Source organism: Rhamphochromis longiceps, linkage group LG9 (genome assembly GCF_057381845.1).
Source record: "Rhamphochromis longiceps isolate RC_006_pf linkage group LG9, R_longiceps_female_GT1.1, whole genome shotgun sequence".
In the NCBI taxonomy this organism is placed as follows: domain Eukaryota; kingdom Metazoa; phylum Chordata; class Actinopteri; order Cichliformes; family Cichlidae; genus Rhamphochromis; species Rhamphochromis longiceps.
This window is the reverse complement of record NC_140565.1, coordinates 10,849,193-10,868,193: the sequence shown is the minus strand read 5'-3', so window position 1 is coordinate 10,868,193 and position 19,001 is coordinate 10,849,193. Positions and strand designations below refer to the sequence as shown.

The following is a 19,001-nucleotide window of genomic DNA, read 5'->3' as shown; positions in this document are numbered from 1 at the left end:
CTACACAAGGGTCATTTTCTCCTCTGATAGTAATCATATTAAACATGTCAAGAAAGAAAGAGTATAAAGAAAATAGTAAATGTGTGTCTAATTAAACTCTTCCTGTGAGCCTTACATCATCCTTTAATATGTTTGGTGTTACAAACTTGAAGAAGCACAGAAAAGATCATCAGACATTAATCTAATCAGTTTTCAGCCTTCATTCGTATTGAAAAGTTGAAATCTTCCCTGCTAGACCCAAGTGCAGCGTTTAACACCGTCGGCCATAACATTTTATTACAGCTATTATTAAATGGAGAGTGCTCTTCACACACTGAGGTTAATTATGAAGCTCCACAGGCTTCTGTGCAAAGACCAGTTCTGTTTACATTATACGTGCTTTAGAAGGCATAGCATAGCACAGGTCAGCTCAGCAACATCTCGACTTTGGCTTGTTTTTTCTGGTTAACGTAATTTAGAATTAAAGTTTAGTGTTCTTAGCATTTAGGATGGCCGTGGCGAGTAACTCAAGTGCTGTAAACATTTCATCAAAAGTTATCTGAGTTGGAAGGGTGGCTGTTAATAAGCCATTCTTAAGGAAGGAGAACAGAGAAAAATAAGGCTGAGGTGTGCCAAATTACACAAGAAATTGACTGGAAAAAGAAATCAGCTGTAATATGTCTTATGGAGTAATGAATCCAAATTTGAAATATGCATGGAAGAGGTCCGAAGAGAGATACAACAGTGAATGTCTATAGCCGTCTTTAACACAGCGTGGATACTCTACCGTGCTTTGAGGCTGGATTTCAGCCAGTGTTGTTGGAGCTCTTATCCAAATTAATCAAATTATGAATGTAGAAAAGTTCCACCAGATTTTGATCGACCATGTAATACCAAGTAATGTCTGATTGGCAGCAACTTTCAGTACGACAATGATCGCAAACATACTGCCATTGTAGTCAAAGTATGCCTGGATGAAACAACGCATCAGTCATGGATTGATCTCTCCAGGGTTCGAACCTCAAGATAATCGAAGCAGTGTGGGATCATCTTGACAGAAAACAAAACAAAAGGCATCCAGCATCCAAAGAAGAGTCTCGGATGTCTTTCAAGAAGCCTGCAGAACTAAGAAATTACAAGAAAGCTTACCTATTAGAGTTTAAGCTGCGTTGAAGAATGAAAGGCAGCTTTAACTGAACAAAAGGGTAAAAAAATCCCACATTGACGGCTAACTCAAGAGACAAAAAGCATTAGAACTCAAGTCATTACCGTACTTAAGGATAAATAAGTTAATTAATTACATTAATGCATAAGCAGAAAATAACCTACAGTAACTGCTTTGCGATATGGAAGTGCAAAAGACAACTGAAAGGGAGGATAGTTTCTATTAAGGGACAGAGGAACGATAAGAAACGATAAGAAATCAAGGAGTGTGGTGTAGATAAGTGAGGAAATCCGATCATTACTACAAATTTAGTTGAAATTTAAATATTTTAACTATGGTGTGTGAGGTGGGCCCCTGGGTGCCTCCTGTGAGGGCTGTCTGTTTTCCACATTCTGCAACGGTAAAATACGACTTAGAGGCGGATATTTGTTTTACCAAATGGACAATTGCTGTTGACAAAACTCGCCTCATGGTTGACTCTGAGAAAAAAACTCTTTCCCACAGAGGGGAATAAACGTATTCGAATATGAGCTTTTTTCCACTAAGGCTTATTTTATGGGGAGATGTACGAAATTATTTACCGGGTTACAAGCAATGATAATATCGGCTGTTGACTCCTCATTTTCATTTTCTGTCTATTGAGAAAACCCAGTGTAAAAGTAGCTAAAAGTAATGAAGAAAAAAACTTTGGTCTGACAAGGAGCAGGCTGCGCAAAACCTACCTTATAGATGTTTTAATAATAATAATATTGTTTTGGGGGGCGCGTTATAGGTTATAAGCATTGAGAAAAAACTGATATCTGATATCTCACTCCTCCTTGACCCGCGGTGTGTGTGTGTGTGTGTGTGTGTGTGTGTGTGTGTGTGTGTGTGTGTGTGTGTGTGTGTGTGTGTGTGTGTGAAACAAGATCGCCTGTCACGGCAATTATGGTTTGTTTTTTCAGTCCCTTGTAAAAGGGATTCTCAAAAGGAAAAGTAGTATTCAAAGAAAAGTATTCACTAAGGGATATTTATTCATTTTTACACATACGGGGTAGGCAGCCTGTAGGTTACAAGCGGATAGAAAGTTCTTCTTTTCATCACAAGCTATGGTGTAGCCTAAAAATGCAATTTGTTGCTAGGCAGATCATCTTAAAGGTTTTTTTTACTGCGTCTGTATTATAGGAAAATAAAATACTATTGAAATCTCTACAGGAAGTCACTCTTTATTCCCATTAAGAAATACAGAGAAAATCGTCATAATATTGAAACAGAATTCAGACTATGAGTTTGCGGAAAACTAGCTGCCGCTCTGTCTCTCTATACAGCACAAAATCAGCTGCTGCATCACCGCTGTGCTTCAGGAACCAAACCCCTCCCCTCATGTTTATGGAACATGACGCATCAGGTCTGAAAATGACTAGACAATTCCGGAGTATTTCCGGAAGTGTCATAAGGTCCGGATCGAGGCCTTCCTTAGTAAATATGCTGTATTTGAATATGGCATATTCAAAGCCTTCTTCTTTGGGAGAGCAGATCTCATCGGACACAGGAGAGCTGCTGGGCTGCAGAATGAAATCCATCTTGTGTGTCTGAGGCTTAGAAATTGTGAACTCCTCCTCTCTGCTTTTATTCTCCTCCCTCTAAAAACTTTTTTCTTTTTTTTTCCCAACAACAGATGGCGCGCTTCCGGAGGTTTACCCCCCCTCCCTTCTCAGGATGCAATTCGACACGCTTAGCGACAGATGGCGCGCTTCCGGGGTTCGCCCCCCCTTCTCCGGATGTCGGGGGGTTCCCGCCCCCCCCTTCTCCGGATGCAATTCGTCACGGTCATTACTCGCTTCCGGGGGGGAGGGGCGAGGTCAAAAGGTCATGATTAGGGCCATCAATCACTTCGGATTAAATTTTGTCATAAACCGTATGGGAGTATCTCTCTACTTATTCATGATAACAACAATGACAATAATAGAGCTTTGGGTATCAGTGTTAAAAGAGTGCTACAAAGTGCAAAGAAACCATGGAAAGAGAAGACAAAGGATAGCTGAAGCTGCATAAAAGGAAGAGCCAAGCTATTTCACGCCTGAGAAGTTTTAAAATGAGACACTTGAGGCTGTGGGATCAGGTTGAACGGATTTTATTTAAAAAAAAACATCACAAGCACACATAAAACACACACCAAAACAGGACCCCTCTTGGAGAACTTGTCGTAAAAGTAAATTTTTAGTAACCATAAAAAATGAAGGTTTTGTACTAATTCAAAAAAGCTGAGCGCTTGGTGGTGAACTGAATCAAAGGCTAAATACTGTCAAGAAATTAGCATGCAATGAGGGACCTTATTAACCCCGCTAAGACAACTGCCACATCCTGTTGATGTCTTTTTGTGGATCTCATTTTCGAGCTCAGTGCATAACTTAAGGTATACCGTGCAGTTCTCTCACTGCCCCCTGCAGAGCTCAACTCGGCTGAATCAAACAGAATTAGTGATAAAACTGGGACGACACAAGGAACTTTCTATTTGACTGAAGTGGATGAAAAAAGTGGTGCTCTTAAAAGATGTTATAAACTTTGTTTCTGCACAAAGTAAAGTCAACTAAATGTGTGAGTGTGTGTGTGTTTGCACTTTTTTCAGGTCAGAACCAGTTCTAGCTAGAATAAAAGAAAACCACAAGAGGATTATCTTGCCGTCAATCGACAACATCAAGCACGATACCTTTGAGGTGGAGCGCTATGAGAACTCTGGCCATGGCTACAACTGGGAACTGTGGTGCATGTACATTAATCCACCCAAAGAGTGGTGGGAGGAGGGAGACATGTCTGCACCAATAAGGTATGCCAGCTTCTCCCATTTAAACGTGAACACAGATCTCACACTTCTGAGATGTATTTTTTTCCACTTCTTTAAGATTTTCAATAAAACTGCCACCAAGTTCTTTTTTTAGTTTTGGGGAAGATTAGGGGAAAACAAGAAAAAAAGCTCCTGATGGGAAACCAGACTTCATTAAAGCAATAAAAAAATTACAGCCTAAATTAGAGAGTGGTGAAAATAGGATTTTAATTATCTGATTATCACCCATATATTTGTGTTAAATTGGATTTCCTTCCATTCTTTAATTAAAAATAAGAATAAATTGCATGAGTATGCACAAAAATGTTTAGATTTACCCTCCACATAATAGGCTGAAATATAAAGTGTGAAACTTTGCATAGTGGAGATTTGGGTTGTAGAAAAGTACTCCAAAATAAACATCAGATAAAGCCACAAAAAAACACATTCTGGTGTTTGCAAACGCTCAGTGTCACATGATAGTGTGTTTTCCTGGCTGCAGGACGCCTGCCATGATTGGATGCTCCTTTGTGGCCAATCGGGACTACTTTGGAGAACTCGGTCTACTCGACTCAGGCATGGACGTCTACGGAGGGGAGAACATCGAACTAGGCATCAGGGTTTGTGTGTCACCCAGTTTCCTCTTGTTCCTGCTCCCTCTTTACCCCTGTAGGTTTTAAGTGGAGCAGTGGCCACCGTAGCGTGGCACCACTGATGAGGCCCCATTAAGAGTCCTGGAGGACCAGTCCTGTGTGAGCAGCTCACAGCAGGGCAATGGAGATAAATAGGTCACGTAGAGCAGAGCAGGAAGGTTGGAGTTTGTTTCTGTACATTTTGAGAGATTGGAGAGTCTTTTGTTTTTCTGCAAGGTTATTAGATTTTTCCTGAAAAAATAACGTCAAACATTTTCACAACCCGAGTGTGTTGGCTTTTATCCAGCAAGCTAAACAATCAAATATTTTTAGAAAGACAAAAACGGTTGCCTTGTCTTTGAGTTGACTTGGTCATAACTTGAATCTGAAATGGAAAGTTCTTATATCTTGTCATCAAAAATATCAAGATTCCCCCCAAAATTAAGTCTAGATAAGTAAACGTGTACAGATGCAATAAAACAGCTAAAATTCAGCTTCAACGCACCTATAAATATATTACAACTGCTGGAGATGAAGTATTAGCAAAGACATGAATCTAGCCCACAATGTCACATCTCAAGAACCACATTTCTTTCTGTTCCTCTTTTACTACAAAGCAGTGGGACACATATCCAGAGTTGCCCTGCGACAACAACATTTCTACATTTCACTACAACCCTTACAAGAGGATTGTTTGGATGTGTCCAGGGAGAAGGCCCTCATTCAGAGAAACTCTTTCATAACAAGCACTTGAATCAATGACTGTTTGGGTTTTAACAGGATTCTTGGGATAATGAATGTTAAGCGGTAGATATCAGCACCTCTATGGGGCAATTTTGCATGGTTGTTGTCCAACATCTTTTACATGAAATCATAGTACTGCTTATTTATCTTAGAGTGTGGCAGAGAGCAGTAAAATGTTTTTTTTTGGCATACCCTCTGTTGGTTAGCACCCGTGTCCTTGGGTAACAGAAACACATAGGTTATCTTTAAAACCTATGTGCCCATTTTCTGTTTGTAGTGCTCCTTATCTGTGGATGGAACATGTTTCATATTGTTCCCAGTGTGAAGAAAGACTGACGGACCTACTTTTTATCCAGTAGGAATGTTTGTCAGGAGTGAAATAGGTTGCATCTGTGCAATTGTTTGGCGACCTGTCAGTTTGAAGTTTCTGTTACGCTCACATCACTTTGACGTGGGTTCAGATAGCTTGGATATCCATGTCTTCATTATGTTCACAGCAGAAGGCTCGTGGGTTGGACACACTCAGCAGATACTTTATTAGATACACCTTGTCAGTATTAGGTTGGACACTCTTTTGCCTTCAGAGCTGTTTTAATTCTTCATGGCATAGATTCAACAAAGTACTGGAAACATTCCTCAAAGATTGATCGTGGCATGATGGCCTCATGCAGTTGATGCAGATTTGTCAGCTGTGCATTCACGATGGGAATCTCCCATTGCGTCATATACCAAAGGTGATCTATCTGATTGAGATCCCCTGACTGTGGAGACTTTCCTGTTAGCTCACAAGAGTAGCACCTGATATGGTCCTCTGCTGCTCTAGCCCAAATTCTTCAAGGTTCACGGTTCAAAGTAATGCAAAAGTGGTTTTTAAGAAGAAGTTATCTGTTTTACTGTTGCCTTCTTGTCAGCTCAAAGCAGTCTCTGGTCGGGTCTGGTATCAACAAGATATTTTCACCCAGAGAACTGTCTCTCATTGGATATTTCCTCTTTTTTGGACCATCCCTTGGGATAACCCTAGAGATGGTAATACAGAAATATCCTAGTAGATCAGGAGTTTCCAAAATACTCAGACCAGTCCTTCTGTCAACAACAACCATGCCTAACGTGTCTTAAATCTTCTTTCTTTTCCATTTTGATGCTCAGTTCTTCTGTGAGTACCCTGCCGAGATCCACTTTCTGGGTAAATTATTCATTATGAGAGCAGTTAATCTCCTTTTGAAGCTTGTGGATGTGCACAACAATTCTACCTAACAGTGAGAGGTCAATTCAGGGTCCAGTGGTTTGATCTCACTCACAGTCCTGCATGAATGAATTCACAGCACCATGTCCTGTTCTCATCTGTTCTTCAAGGGGTTTTCCTCTGAAGCCTCTGTGTTTGTTTAAGGGCTGTGTTTTTCTGTGGCTGGGATAGTTCCTAATTGGTCAGTTGCTGGCTTTGCACATTTGTTCTCCAAACCTGCAGAGGATACCTCAGTCTTGACCTGCTGATTTTGATGGCTATCATTGTGAATGAAGTAAGGATTACAGCTAGGTCATTGGATTCCACCACTGATCAACTTAGAGATTGTAGCTACATGATGCCCTTATTTGGGCATGTCCATTTTTCCTGAGGTTGTGTAGAAGCTTTTGGAAAAAGGGATGAGTACCACTGGCTGTTTCCAGAGAGGATCCTGGGAGGAAGTTATCTTGTTCAGCTTCCTATTTCTTCAATAGCAAGTCTGCTAGGTCAAAAAGCTCTTTTTTAAAGTTTTGCATTAAGAGCTGTTTCAGTAGCTCTAGATGCACCATAACATTGTTCTAGCCATTCTGATATCATTTTCAGCTCAGCTGCTGGGTGGTTTGTATGAGGAGATAATTGATTCAACCTTCATGCTCTGAGGTTTCTTTTCTAAACCACTTCACAAGCAGGTGAAGCTCTTCTGCTGCAGTTAATTCTTAAACCTTTAGCACCAAAAATGAATGATGTCCAGTAGTTCTCCACTTTATCATTATACTTTCTTTGACCTCTGTTAATGAGAAGCAACAAAAGGAACGAATCTTGGTCAGGAAGAAGAAATACTCTTGTACACATTTAAGGCTATTCATCATCTCTCTCCTCCATATCTCTCTGATCTGGTTCAGATCACTGCCCCATCTCGATGTCTTAGATCTTCTTCTTCCCTTTCTCTCTCCGTCCCTTCCCCCCGTCTTGCCACCATGGGGAGCAGGGCTTTCAGCTGCTCTGCTCCACGACTCTGGAATTCCCTACCTCCTGATTTAAGAAATATCTCTTCCATCTCTCTCTTTAAGTCCCAACTCAAAACTCACTTGTTGTCTTATGCTTTTATGATTGTGTAAACTGCTTGCTTTTATGCTTCTTTTTTTATTCTGTTGTTGTGTAGCTCTTGGGGCTATGCTAGCATTCATGTCTTATTGTTCTGGCCCGCTGTCCTACATCAAAGCTGGGAAATAGCATGGTGAACTGTAGAAGATGTTTTGGCCACATCTTCAAGCATGACTTGTGCTTCTGACCGTCTCTTCTTGTTGATCTTTAATGACATGCCTGGAATCATCATGGTGTATTCGCTGACTGGGAGAGTGCTCTGGATGATACGTTGTCACAGCAAACAATATAAGTAAAAAAACATGCATTTATGTATGTATACTCACAGTTGGAGCTTAAAAGTTAACCCAGTGCTGAAGTGCCGAAAACCTCAGCTCCTCTTGATGCCCCTTAAGGTTGGCTAGAAAAAAATGAATAAAAGCAACAATTAGATATTTTTTATATAACAGAAAACAAGAAGAAAAACCGAGAAGGACTTCTAAATGTACAGATTTAGCTTTCATTAGTTCCAGCACAAAGAAAACACGTCCTTCCAGGTGCTCTATGCTCCAGCTGTTAGCTGTAATTGACTTTATAAATCAGGACATCGCGGCGACTGTGCATCTGCCTATTTATATTTCCTGCTGCCCAGCAGCCAGCAGTATATTATTGTGAGCTTTAATTCATACTCCTACTACCCACAGGTGTGGCTGTGTGGAGGCAGTATGGAGGTGCTGCCTTGCTCCAGAGTGGCTCATATTGCACGAATGAAGAAACCTTACCACAGTAACATAGCTTTCCACACACGCCTTAATGCCCTGCGTGTGGCAGAGGTCTGGATGGATGAGTACAAGTCCAATGTCTACCTGGCCTGGAACATCCCCATGGAGGTGAGAACGGCATTTTTCTGCACCAAGACCTCTCTTAGAGAGGATGCTGTCAGTCATGCTTGTCTGTTTGTGACTATCAGATGTCCATGTTCAGAGCCAAACAGTTTTTCTTTTGGTTCCACAATTTATGTAGAGACTTTAGGCATAATAACTTCCTTTGCTCTTGCAGAACCACGGTATTGATTACGGAGACATATCACAGAGGGTTGCACTGAGGAAGAGTCTGCAATGTAAGAGCTTTCACTGGTACCTAGACAACGTTTACCCAGAGATGAGGAGGTACAACGATACGCTGTTCTACGGTGAGGTGAGCCATGAAGGACAAAGACACAGGAAAAAGTAAGTTTGTAGATGTAAGATCTGATGTACAAATTAAACCACTGAAATTAAATAAATGATACTTACACAAAGTCCTAAGAAACTTGTATCTCCTCCACAGACCAAAATATAACAAGAAAGCAGGGACTCAGACAGCATGTACATCCACATCTTCTCAGCTGTTAATAGAAAATAAATGAGATTTAGAACTTTGTCTGATCCACACTGACACATCCTTGTTTTTAGCCTTTATACATTTTTAATCGGTAATTATTTTGGGGAATATTCATATTTTATGAATTAAGTCTGACTCTTTTTTTTTGTGTATTTAAGGTCCGCAATTCTAAAGCAAGCCACCTGTGTATGGATCAGGGTGTGAAGGAGAACCACACAGCCACCCTGCACCCATGCCATGGGTGGGGTCCTCAGGTACAACACTCTTCCTCACCACCATACTAAAGAGTATACTCCATCTTTTTCCAGTTGCTTTGCTTTCTCATGAAAACATACAGTGAGCTTCTCCGGTGATGTGATTTGCAGCTGTGTCTCAATCACAGGCTCAGCTGAAATCCTCCAAGGAGCGAGTTCTGCTGTCAGAATAAAATTGTGTCTTGCACTTTTTGTGTTGAAGCCCTGAGTCAGCCAGTGTCAGCTCTTCATCCCTTCAGCCCTAAGGGCCTCTCTTTTTAGCTCACAGTGGTAAACAGGTGCTTTAGGCAGAAAGTCAAGGCTTCAGTGGTAAAATGCTAAAGGAGCTAAAATTTCAATTCAATTCTGGAAAAATGAGTGCCGCTGATAGGTTTGTAGCTTGAACCCATCCGCTGGAACGTTAAAGGCAATATAATTACACTGCAAAGCAAGACACGAAGTAGGCAAGCTTCATGTTACTCGTGCACGGGAGAGAACCGGACAATCGCCGTTCCTTCGCTTGGCCCCAGTTGCTCTCGTCCGTCCTCCCGTACCACTGTCCTTTTATTGAGGTTACATGAATATGCATAAGTTCGTTAACATATGACGTCTACATACACACAAAGAGTAATAAATTCAAATTCAAATTTTATTTGTCACATACACAGTCATACACAGTACGATATGTAGTGAAATGCTTGGACAACTGCTCGTGACCTAAAGAAAACAAAAAAGGAAAGGCTATGAATAAGGTAGGAAATAAATATGAAAAATTAAAAAGGGGTAAATTTAACTAGGAAGGAATAAAATATAAATTAAGGTTAAAAATGAAATAACTGTACAACACAAATTAGAATGAAGGGTAAATTTAACTGGGAAGAATAAGATAAAATATATAAATTAAAGTTGAAAATAAAATAACTGTACAACAAAATACACCAATACACAGTATAGAACTATATAAGAATGTATGAAGAAATCTAAATATAAATAAATATATACACAATAACAGCAGCTGTACAAGTATTAACCGGAAATGAAGAATATAGTGACCAGTGTTGTGCAAAAACAAAGTCCAGAAAGTCCAGTGTGTGTGTAAGAACTGTATGTGTGGGTCAGTACTGTGTGGTGGTGTGATTGAGAGACCGTATCGCCTGCGGGAAGAAGCTCCTCCTCAGTCTCTCTGTGTTGGTCTTCAGGGAGCGGAATCGCTTTCCTGACCTCAACAGAGAGAACAGTCTGTTGTTGGGATGGCTGAGGTCCTTCACGATCTTCCTGGCCTTGGTCCAGCACCGCCTGCTGTAGATTGAGTGCAGGTCAGGGAGCTCGGAGCGGATGGTGCGCTCAGCTGACCGCACAACCCTCTGTAGAGCTCGTCTGTCCTGCATGGTGCTGTTCCCGAACCAGGTTAAGATGTTTCCCGCCAGGATGCTCTCTATGGTGCACGAGTAAAAGTTCCTGAGCACTTTGGAGGGCAGTTGGAAGTCTCTCAAGCGTCTGAGGTGGTAGAGACGCTGACGGGCCTTTTTCACCACGGTGTTGATGTGACAGGACCATGACAGGTCCTGCGTGATGTGAACTCCGAGGTATTTGAAGCTGTCCACTCTCTCCACTGGGCACTCGTTGATGACGGGGGTCTGGTAGTTCCTCTCCTGCTTAGTGCTGAAGTCCACTATCAGCTCCTTTGTCTTACTGACGTTTAGAAGGAGGTTGTTCCTCTGGCACCAGTTCTCCAGATTCCTAATCTCCTTCAGGTAGGCCGTCTCGTTGTTATCAGAGATCAGGCCCACCACGACGGTGTCGTCAGCAAACTTGATGATGGTGGTGGAGCTGGTAGTGGCCACACAGTCATATGTGTACAAAGAGTACAGCAGGGGGCTCAGAACACACCCCTGGGGGGCTCCAGTGCTGAGAGTGGTGGAGGCTGAGACATGTCCGCCCATCCTTACTGCGTGCGTGTGTGTGTGTGTGTGTGTGTGTGTGTGTGTGTGTGTGTGTGTGTGTGTGTGTGTGTCTGTGTGTGTGTGTGTGTGTGTGTGGACTGCTGATCAAAGGGTCAAACATCCTTGGTCAGGAAGAGGGTAGCCTCCCCCTCACCCTAGATGGTTCATCCTAGATAACACGGTGAGGAAGTCCTGCAGTTCATCTAAACAAAGACTAGACTAGAACAGACGCAACTACGTTAATCCTACCATAAAACAATAAAACACGGTATGACCTCTCATGCTCCCAAAGTGCTGTCTAATACACACACAGTTTGCAGACTATCAAGGATCAAAACCTCTACCAATCTACAATTAATTACAAAACTCTAAGCATATATAAGTAAATATTTCTAAGCATAAATGACAATCAACAATACAAATCGAACAGCCGCATCACACTTTCTTCACAAGACATGCTTCAGTTGCATTTTTTAAAGTTATCCTTCTGATGGAACAAAAAGTCTTCAGTTTTTATTAGACCACCAGTTTTTCACACTTGCACTTCCACGGAGATAAAAGCGACCCCATGGTGTCTTAGCGTGGGTTCTCTCCAGGTAGTCCGGCTTCCTCCCACAGTCCGATGACATGCACGTTAGGTTAAATGGTGACTGGCTGTAGGTGTGTATGCAAAACAGATAAAGCACATAAGTGCATAAAATAAAGTGCGATATGAATATCTGTGAAAAGATGAATGTAACTTGTAGTGGTCAAAGATACTAGAAAAACATTTTAATAAATACTCTGTTCTTAAGAAGAAGCAGTGACATCTAGGGACCACAAGTGGGATTTTTTAAGATTTTGAGTCCAAACGCTGTTAAATCACCTAACTTTTGTATGATGTACTGCAAACAGGATGCAGTTACTCTGCAAAAAGACCCAAACTGGGCTGACTGGGTGGTTGATGGAAAGCTTTATCTTTATATCTTTTGCAAGGCATTGCAACCACTATTCATGCTTTGTTAGGAACAGAATGCGATATAAACAATTTCCCAATCAGTCTTTATCGTCAGCACACTCAAAGCCTCAGAGCTAGATGCAACCAAAGGAACTGTTTTATCTGCACTGCTAAAGTGGAAATTACTATTAATCTGAACGAAAAAGCTGAAGTGAAAGACACAAAGGTTAGAAAACAGAGCGGGAAGAATCTGACTCACTTCTGCTTTTTCTTTCTGTCAAGTTGAGAAAACTGCAGAATTTGGTGTATATAAAATGTTAGGGCTATATGTGGGTTAGAACTCTGCTGAAACAACACTGTGATTAGCAGTGATGTACAGGAAAATCTTTGTGTTTAGCACTCAGTGAAGAACAAAGACATGTTTTGCCTCTCAGCAGTATTGGGAACAACACCATCCTCTTGTTCAAAGCAGCAAAAAAAAAACCCAACAGCTTGCATAATCAAGGAAAATTCCTGCCAGGTTACCTTCAACTTGTACATCATCACATACTTATTTCATCGTTAGCTAATAAAGAGAAGAGTATTCACTCAGCCAGTTCAGTAACTTTCCGTTTACTGTATGTGTGACGTATCTGTTTTCCTCTTAGTTAGGACGCTACACTAAAGAAGGTCAGCTGTTTCTGGGACCCCTAGGCAGCACTGGTGAGGACACTCGTTGTGTGGTGTACGATCAGATGAGCAACTTTCCTCAGCTCCTCAATTGTGAAAAGGTGACCAACGTGAAACAGAAGACATGGCATTTCTCTCAGGTCAGAAGTGTAAAGAAATCTCTTTTTCAATGATATAACTGAGTGTTTATAAGAGAAACTAAAATTTACTGGCATAGAGTTGAGAGGAAAAGTATCTATATGTCAGATTTTAAAAGGGACCTATTGAGCTCATGTCTGGGTCCATTCTTTTTTCTCTTGGACTCTAATATGAGAGTAGCTTTGCATGAATCTTCATTTCTCTCATACTCAGCATTGCTGCAGCCCCGTAGTTCATGCTTTATCTGACAGAACCGCCTTTATATTCCGAATACCTCCGTTGAAGCCACCTTTCTTTGTGTTAAAACCCTCACAAACAGAAGGTTTTAACACCGGGGCCAGTAGGACTTCACAGATAGATCTGTCTGTTTGTGATGACTATATTAGGATATCATCTCTGCTATTACTGAAATCAAAGCAGTCTGGTTAACGGGGATTATTTGCACATAAATTGAGACTTTGGCTATGATTAATATGAACAATAACTGTTGTAAAATTATATTTATGCTAGAAAATAAGGGGTCCTCTTAAGACAACTAAACCCAGACTGCTTAAAGGGTAACAAGCGACTCAATATACCTTTTACTTTGGCATTGATTCTCTTTTTCTTTTAATGTGAAAAACCTTTTGTAAGTCAATTTTCTGTTGGTCTTTTAGTTCTGTTTGGGTAACCTTTAAAAACTAAAGAGTTACAGCCTGTAGCACGGGAAGAGGAGAGCTTGAACAGTGATGCTGCAGACCTTCTGCCACATCGATTCTTTGTCACACAGCAGGACAAGCAGTGAAGAGTCCTGCAGACGTAGAAGTCTTAGGGAAATAGGGAGACCTTACTTATTTTATATAGATGTAAGGTAAAAAGTTAGTGCCATTTGTTTAAGAAAGAGGTTGCAACAGTTCACATAAGGCCCGGTCTGGTTACATACTGTTCTGTCACCATCACGCATTGTTCACAGACCATCTGTGAAATCTGTTAAAACCAAAGTATTGTATCTCCTTCTGCCTTGCAGAACGAATCGATCATAAATCGGGCTACTGGACGCTGTCTGGAGGTGGTGCCGGCTAATGTTTACTCCGGCCACCTGCTGGTCCTGCAGCCCTGCTCGGGGCAGAGGTGGACCATCAAGAACACTATGAAGCAGTGATCGCCTGGCCAGTTTCATTGGGACCAATTACAAAGGCTATTTCCAAGAGCTGTCACCTGACGTTACCTTGGCCAGTGGACAATCAATGATGCGGGGGCTCCTTAGCTTTTGAAATAAGACTCAAAAATAGATGGCTTTAAGGAGACGAGTGATGAGGTGGTTTGGAAACAATTGATGTTTTTTTGTTTTTGTTAGTTTTTTTTTAAAAACATGGACATTCAACGTGGTGAAAGTTTAGCATGAGGACCATTTCTCTATATGAATTTTACAAACTTTCAATGTGATGTTGCCATAATTCCTGTGTGCCACTTCTTTACAGTGTTTAAGTTTTAGTAGACATTTAATCGACCAAAAGCGTGTTCTTTCTTATGTGAAGGGGAAAAAAAGTTTCCATCTTCCATCAGTCTTTCTGCAATATTTCATTCATTTTGTGCCACGGACCGGCCCTAAATAACTAAAATGTGTTCATAACACACGGGAAAAGACACAGGGGAACTGAGGTAACGATAAAAACAATAAATATGAACGATAAAACGAAGAAAAAAACCCCCGGTAAACCATAAATTGCACACCTGAACCTCAACACTCGCGGCCCGGTACCAAACGACTCACGGACCGGTACCAGTGCATGGCTCGGGGGTTGGGGACCGCTGGTCTATGGTACTTAGAAATTAAGGAATGGCTACTCGTGACAGGAGAAAATTTTACACAGTTTAGCAAAAATGCCTGAAAAGTGATTCTTATGTTTTTCAGAAAATTCAAATCCTTGTAAATATTTATAATTTGAAGAAAAATATGCTAAAAATATTACTTGGTGTACTTTTTTTTTCAAATCACCCCAACAAGGACTCTGGGCTAAATCTCACTTCTATGTTTTATGGATTCTGACTTTTATTGCTATTTTTCCACCAAGCATTCTGTAGCATCAGATGCAATATATCTCGTAGCATGAAGTACTGTAAGCAGTTGGGTACAAAGTTTCTTTGCGCTAAGTTAATTTATTTGGTTAACTGCTGTGTGCCATAACTACTGAAAACCTAGTCAAACATAGGAAGCACTTTTTTGGACAAAGGGTTGGAACATGAACGAGAGAGGAGGATTGAATCAGGAATGCACAAAAGTACCAATAGTGGAAATGCAGGAGGCCTTAAAGGCTGAAATTATTAACGTACTGAGATGTATATGATGTCATATATTAAATTGCATAAGTGTGATCAGCTGGATTTTTGCTCCCAAGATTGTCTTCCAATAAACAACTGGTTTCCTGGGTTGTGCTTTGTTACTGTGTTTTAGGATACATCTGCAGTCTTTAAATTTGTCATACTTTAATTAGTATGCTTATTTTTTTCAGTTTAATTTTATTTTCAAGCTTGTTTGTAATTTTTTGCTGCTAAACTCATGCTTTATTTTGCTTTTCTGGACTATAAATAAGGTAGAGACAGCAAAGATGAGCTACCATGCTGGCCTGCTCTCCTTTTAACTGCTCCATCCATTTTCATGGTTGTGGTCAAAATATTTTCGGCATGCTGTGAGATTAGTCCTCAAAATCATCCCCCAAAATAGACTACTTCAAAAGAGATTTCACCCTCAGCTTCCAGCTGCATGGCATCTGCTGTAACTTACACCAACTCGACTTAAGAGTACTTTCATCACATTTTTTATAAAAGCGCTTCTACACAATATTACCCAGCCACAAATAAAGCAGCCAGGTGGCCGAACATTAAAGGGACTGTTCTATAAATGACAAGTTATGGGTTCAATCCTGAAGCAACCATATGTCCTGTAAATAGTGTCCTTGAATCAGACACTGACCTCCTACTGCTTACTCTCGCTAAACTGCTCTGGATGAAGCATCAGCTTAAATGCTTAAGATGTAAATAAAACAGGAGGAGACTGCTGGGAGCACAAGGGCCTGTTTCTAGCAGAGAGGGGGAGAGAGGAGTGAGGCGGCTCTGAGGGACAGAGCCTGCATGCTAACATAACACTGAATGCTGATCAGACTCTTAACGAAGAGACTGCTCATCGTTCTCTGGCGTGAAATAGGATTACCATATGTTGGTTAAAGTCCTGCTAAATGTAAGCCAGCAGTAAATGCTAACAAGGACAAACTGATCAAATAAACTCACTGCGTTACTTAGATAAGGTTGTATTTATGGGGATGGAAATTTGTATAATTTGTAGATTTTAGCATGTAAAAAAATGGAGCTATTTTTAAAGGATGACAAAAAATCTAGAAAATGAATGTAATTCATTGACATTATTGTATCATAGTTTGCATTGTTCTGACCAGCAGTGTCCTGCAGCTCCCTGTGAGCACTTAATGAAAGAGGTTATGGTTTAATGTCAGAGCAGAGAACTCACAGTTGTCAAATATGATTTTGCTCTAATATGCACCATGTGGCGCTGTATGTTTTCTGTGATTGGAGGGTAGTGTCACTGCAGCTGTCACCCCAGCCTGCTCTCTGCTCTGCCTCGGGAAAAAAGCAGCAGAGATACAGATGTAATTACTTGACAGAACAGCAACACTGTATGAAAATGTGACAATTTCATAAAACCCACTGCAGCAAGGGTAACAGATGATACAACACACAATACTGTGCACAACTCTTTAGGCACAGATGTTGGCAGCGAAGCATGGTGAAGCATCCCGCTGTTTTAGTTTTTGTTGTTTTGGGGGTTTTTTTGCAGAGAGCATGTCAAAACTAGAGACTAGAACTACAATTAGATCTTTTATCATGCAAAATAATCAGATCGCTTAAGTTCATTCTGTAGCGTGACAATGACCCCAAACAGAGCCAGAGTAATAGCTTCAGAACATGTACTGAATGTGCTTTATTAAAGGGTTTTTATCAGACTGTGATTTACGTTTACTTCACCTTATGTGTTCATTGTTGAGTAAAAGCTATTGATACCAATTATTTTTATACTATATCCTCACTTCACAGTGAGAATCAAAATCTGTTTCTTCTTTCTTTTGTACTAAACATGTTCTCACACTCTGGAGCCATTTTGGTAACATCTCCAGGCACTTATTTGTCCAATTATTTTTAAGCTATATCTATATTAACTTTAATTTCAGTGATCATAAAAGTTATATACTAGAATAAAAACAGTTTTAAAGTTTTAGAATAGAATAGGATAAACCTTTAATACTGCACAGATGAGAAATTTGGGTGTTACCCAGCTCTTATGGCAAGGGGAATATAAAATATAAAATTGAAAAATTTATAAATTATAAAATTTGCTGACTTTGCACCAAAATGGCTCCAGAGTGTGAGAACATGTTTAGTACAAAAGAAAGAAGAAACAGATTTTGGTTCTCACTGTGAAGTGAGGATATAGTATAAAAATAATTGGTATCAATAGCTTTTACTTTTACTTTTACTGTTAGCGCCGGTGTCCTTCTATTATAGTGATACTAAACAAGGCAGGAAATTATATTTTTATTCTACAAAATGAAATGAATGTATCTACTCTGCAGAAGTGTTTGTGAATTTCAACAGATCGATTAGCTTGCTGCATTATATGTATGAACTGCATTTTTATCAGTTGCAGTTTCACCATCTCAGTGCCTAATGCTTCCCTCTTGTGGTGTCATGGTGGTTAGAAATAAATATGATATGTTATATGAAGTATATAATAAAAGCAAAGGCTTCACGTAAAGAGGGATTGGGACAGCTTTTAAGCAGGGTGACCTGCAGTATCCCACTGATTAACAGCCTCAACTGACACGTTCATGATGACTTTTGCTTTGTTCCCATTCCTCAGATCGATTTTCCCTTTATAAGGTTTGCTAAACCAGATGCTATATTTATGCTAAAAGTGGCCATAAAGAGTAAGGTCAGAAGGAGGAAAGGTAATACAGCAATGAAGAATAAAGGCAAAGTCAAAGACCGATTCCAGCTTTAAAAGCTATCTATGTATTTTTTTGTACATAGATTTATATGAAAAAGATGATCTGATTTCTAGCAGCAAAGGGCACATGCAAAAAAGCATTGGCAGGATAAATTCAGTTAAAGCAGTTAAATCAGTGCAAAGGTACAGAAAAATACTTATATTAGTTTGGAAATCAACAAGCAAAGAAATCCAGATAGATGTGATTTTTCCCATTCAATAGTACTTTTAATGTTCATAATTAAAAATGCTTTTGATTAATTTTGTCAGTAGGAGTAAAAGTTTGATGATTTTTTTCTCAGTTTTACTGCTCCATTAATAATAAGTGTTTAATAATTAATAATAAGTGAATCCAAGTTTTACCCCAATGTTTCCACCATTCCTCTCACCTAACCCTCATTTCCTCTTCAGGCCTTGCCTTTCAACCACACACACCCTCTACAGCAAATTAACAATATCTGAAAGTCATGTCCTTAAGAAATAAGAGGGGAAAATCGAGTTAAGACCCAACACAGGACCTGAAAGGTGCATCTAGCCCTTCAGCTGATTCATCTACCGTTTGCTGAACCCTTGTCAGAAATTGTTAGAAGAAGAAGAAGCTATTCTTAAGGATGGGAAACTCTTGATTGATGGAATCTTGAATATAGAAAAGTAACAATGGATTTTAATCCACAATGTAATGCCATTGGGAAAGCATGTGATTGGCAAATGCATCATTTTTCAGGATAGCAATGATCCCCAAAATACTGTCAGTACAGTAAAAGCATACCTGGATAGAAAAACATACAATAGAACAGCATCAGTCATGGCTTGGCCTCCCCAGAGCCCAGACCTCAATATTACTGAAGCAGTGTGGGATCATTGTGACACGAGAACGGAACAAAAGGCGGACAACACCCAAAGACGTGCTCTGAATATCCTTCAAGAAGCCTGGAAAACTGTTCCTGTGGAAATGACAAGAAAACTAGAACTGAAGAATAACAGTTACAATGCCAAATATTGACTTTCAAGCTTGTTATATTGTTATAAACTCTA

The 19,001-nt window shown here is 40.2% G+C and overlaps 1 protein-coding gene across 2 annotated transcripts; it reads left to right on the top strand.

Moving 5' to 3' along the window:
- Nucleotides 1-1,934: 1,934 nt before the first annotated feature.
- On the top strand, nucleotides 1,935-15,339 carry LOC146661722 (polypeptide N-acetylgalactosaminyltransferase 17-like). Of its 2 annotated transcripts, XM_085418225.1 has the most exons (7): nucleotides 1,935-3,950; nucleotides 4,450-4,567; nucleotides 8,333-8,518; nucleotides 8,688-8,857; nucleotides 9,170-9,265; nucleotides 12,772-12,933; nucleotides 13,938-15,339. In XM_085418225.1, the coding sequence occupies exons 1-5, from the start codon at nucleotides 3,718-3,720 to the stop codon at nucleotides 9,213-9,215; spliced, it is 753 nt and encodes a 250-aa protein (XP_085274351.1). In that variant the 5' UTR covers nucleotides 1,935-3,717; the 3' UTR covers nucleotides 9,216-9,265; nucleotides 12,772-12,933; nucleotides 13,938-15,339. The 2 variants fall into 2 exon arrangements, with proteins under 2 accessions (XP_085274351.1, XP_085274350.1); XM_085418224.1 differs by having other exon boundaries at nucleotides 9,170-12,933.
- Nucleotides 15,340-19,001: the final 3,662 nt, after the last annotated feature.

What these genes read in the sequence shown, in the direction of transcription:
- LOC146661722 (XM_085418225.1), top strand. Translation starts at nt 3,718, where the DNA reads ATGTGTGAGTGTGTGTGTGTTTGCACTTTTTTCAGGTCAGAACCAGTT. An exon ending in ACATCGAACTAGGCATCAGG is followed by an intron (nt 4,568 to 8,332) that starts GTTTGTGTGTCA and finishes TACTACCCACAG; the next exon opens with GTGTGGCTGTGTGGAGGCAG. An exon ending in CCTGGAACATCCCCATGGAG is followed by an intron (nt 8,519 to 8,687) that starts GTGAGAACGGCA and finishes TTGCTCTTGCAG; the next exon opens with AACCACGGTATTGATTACGG.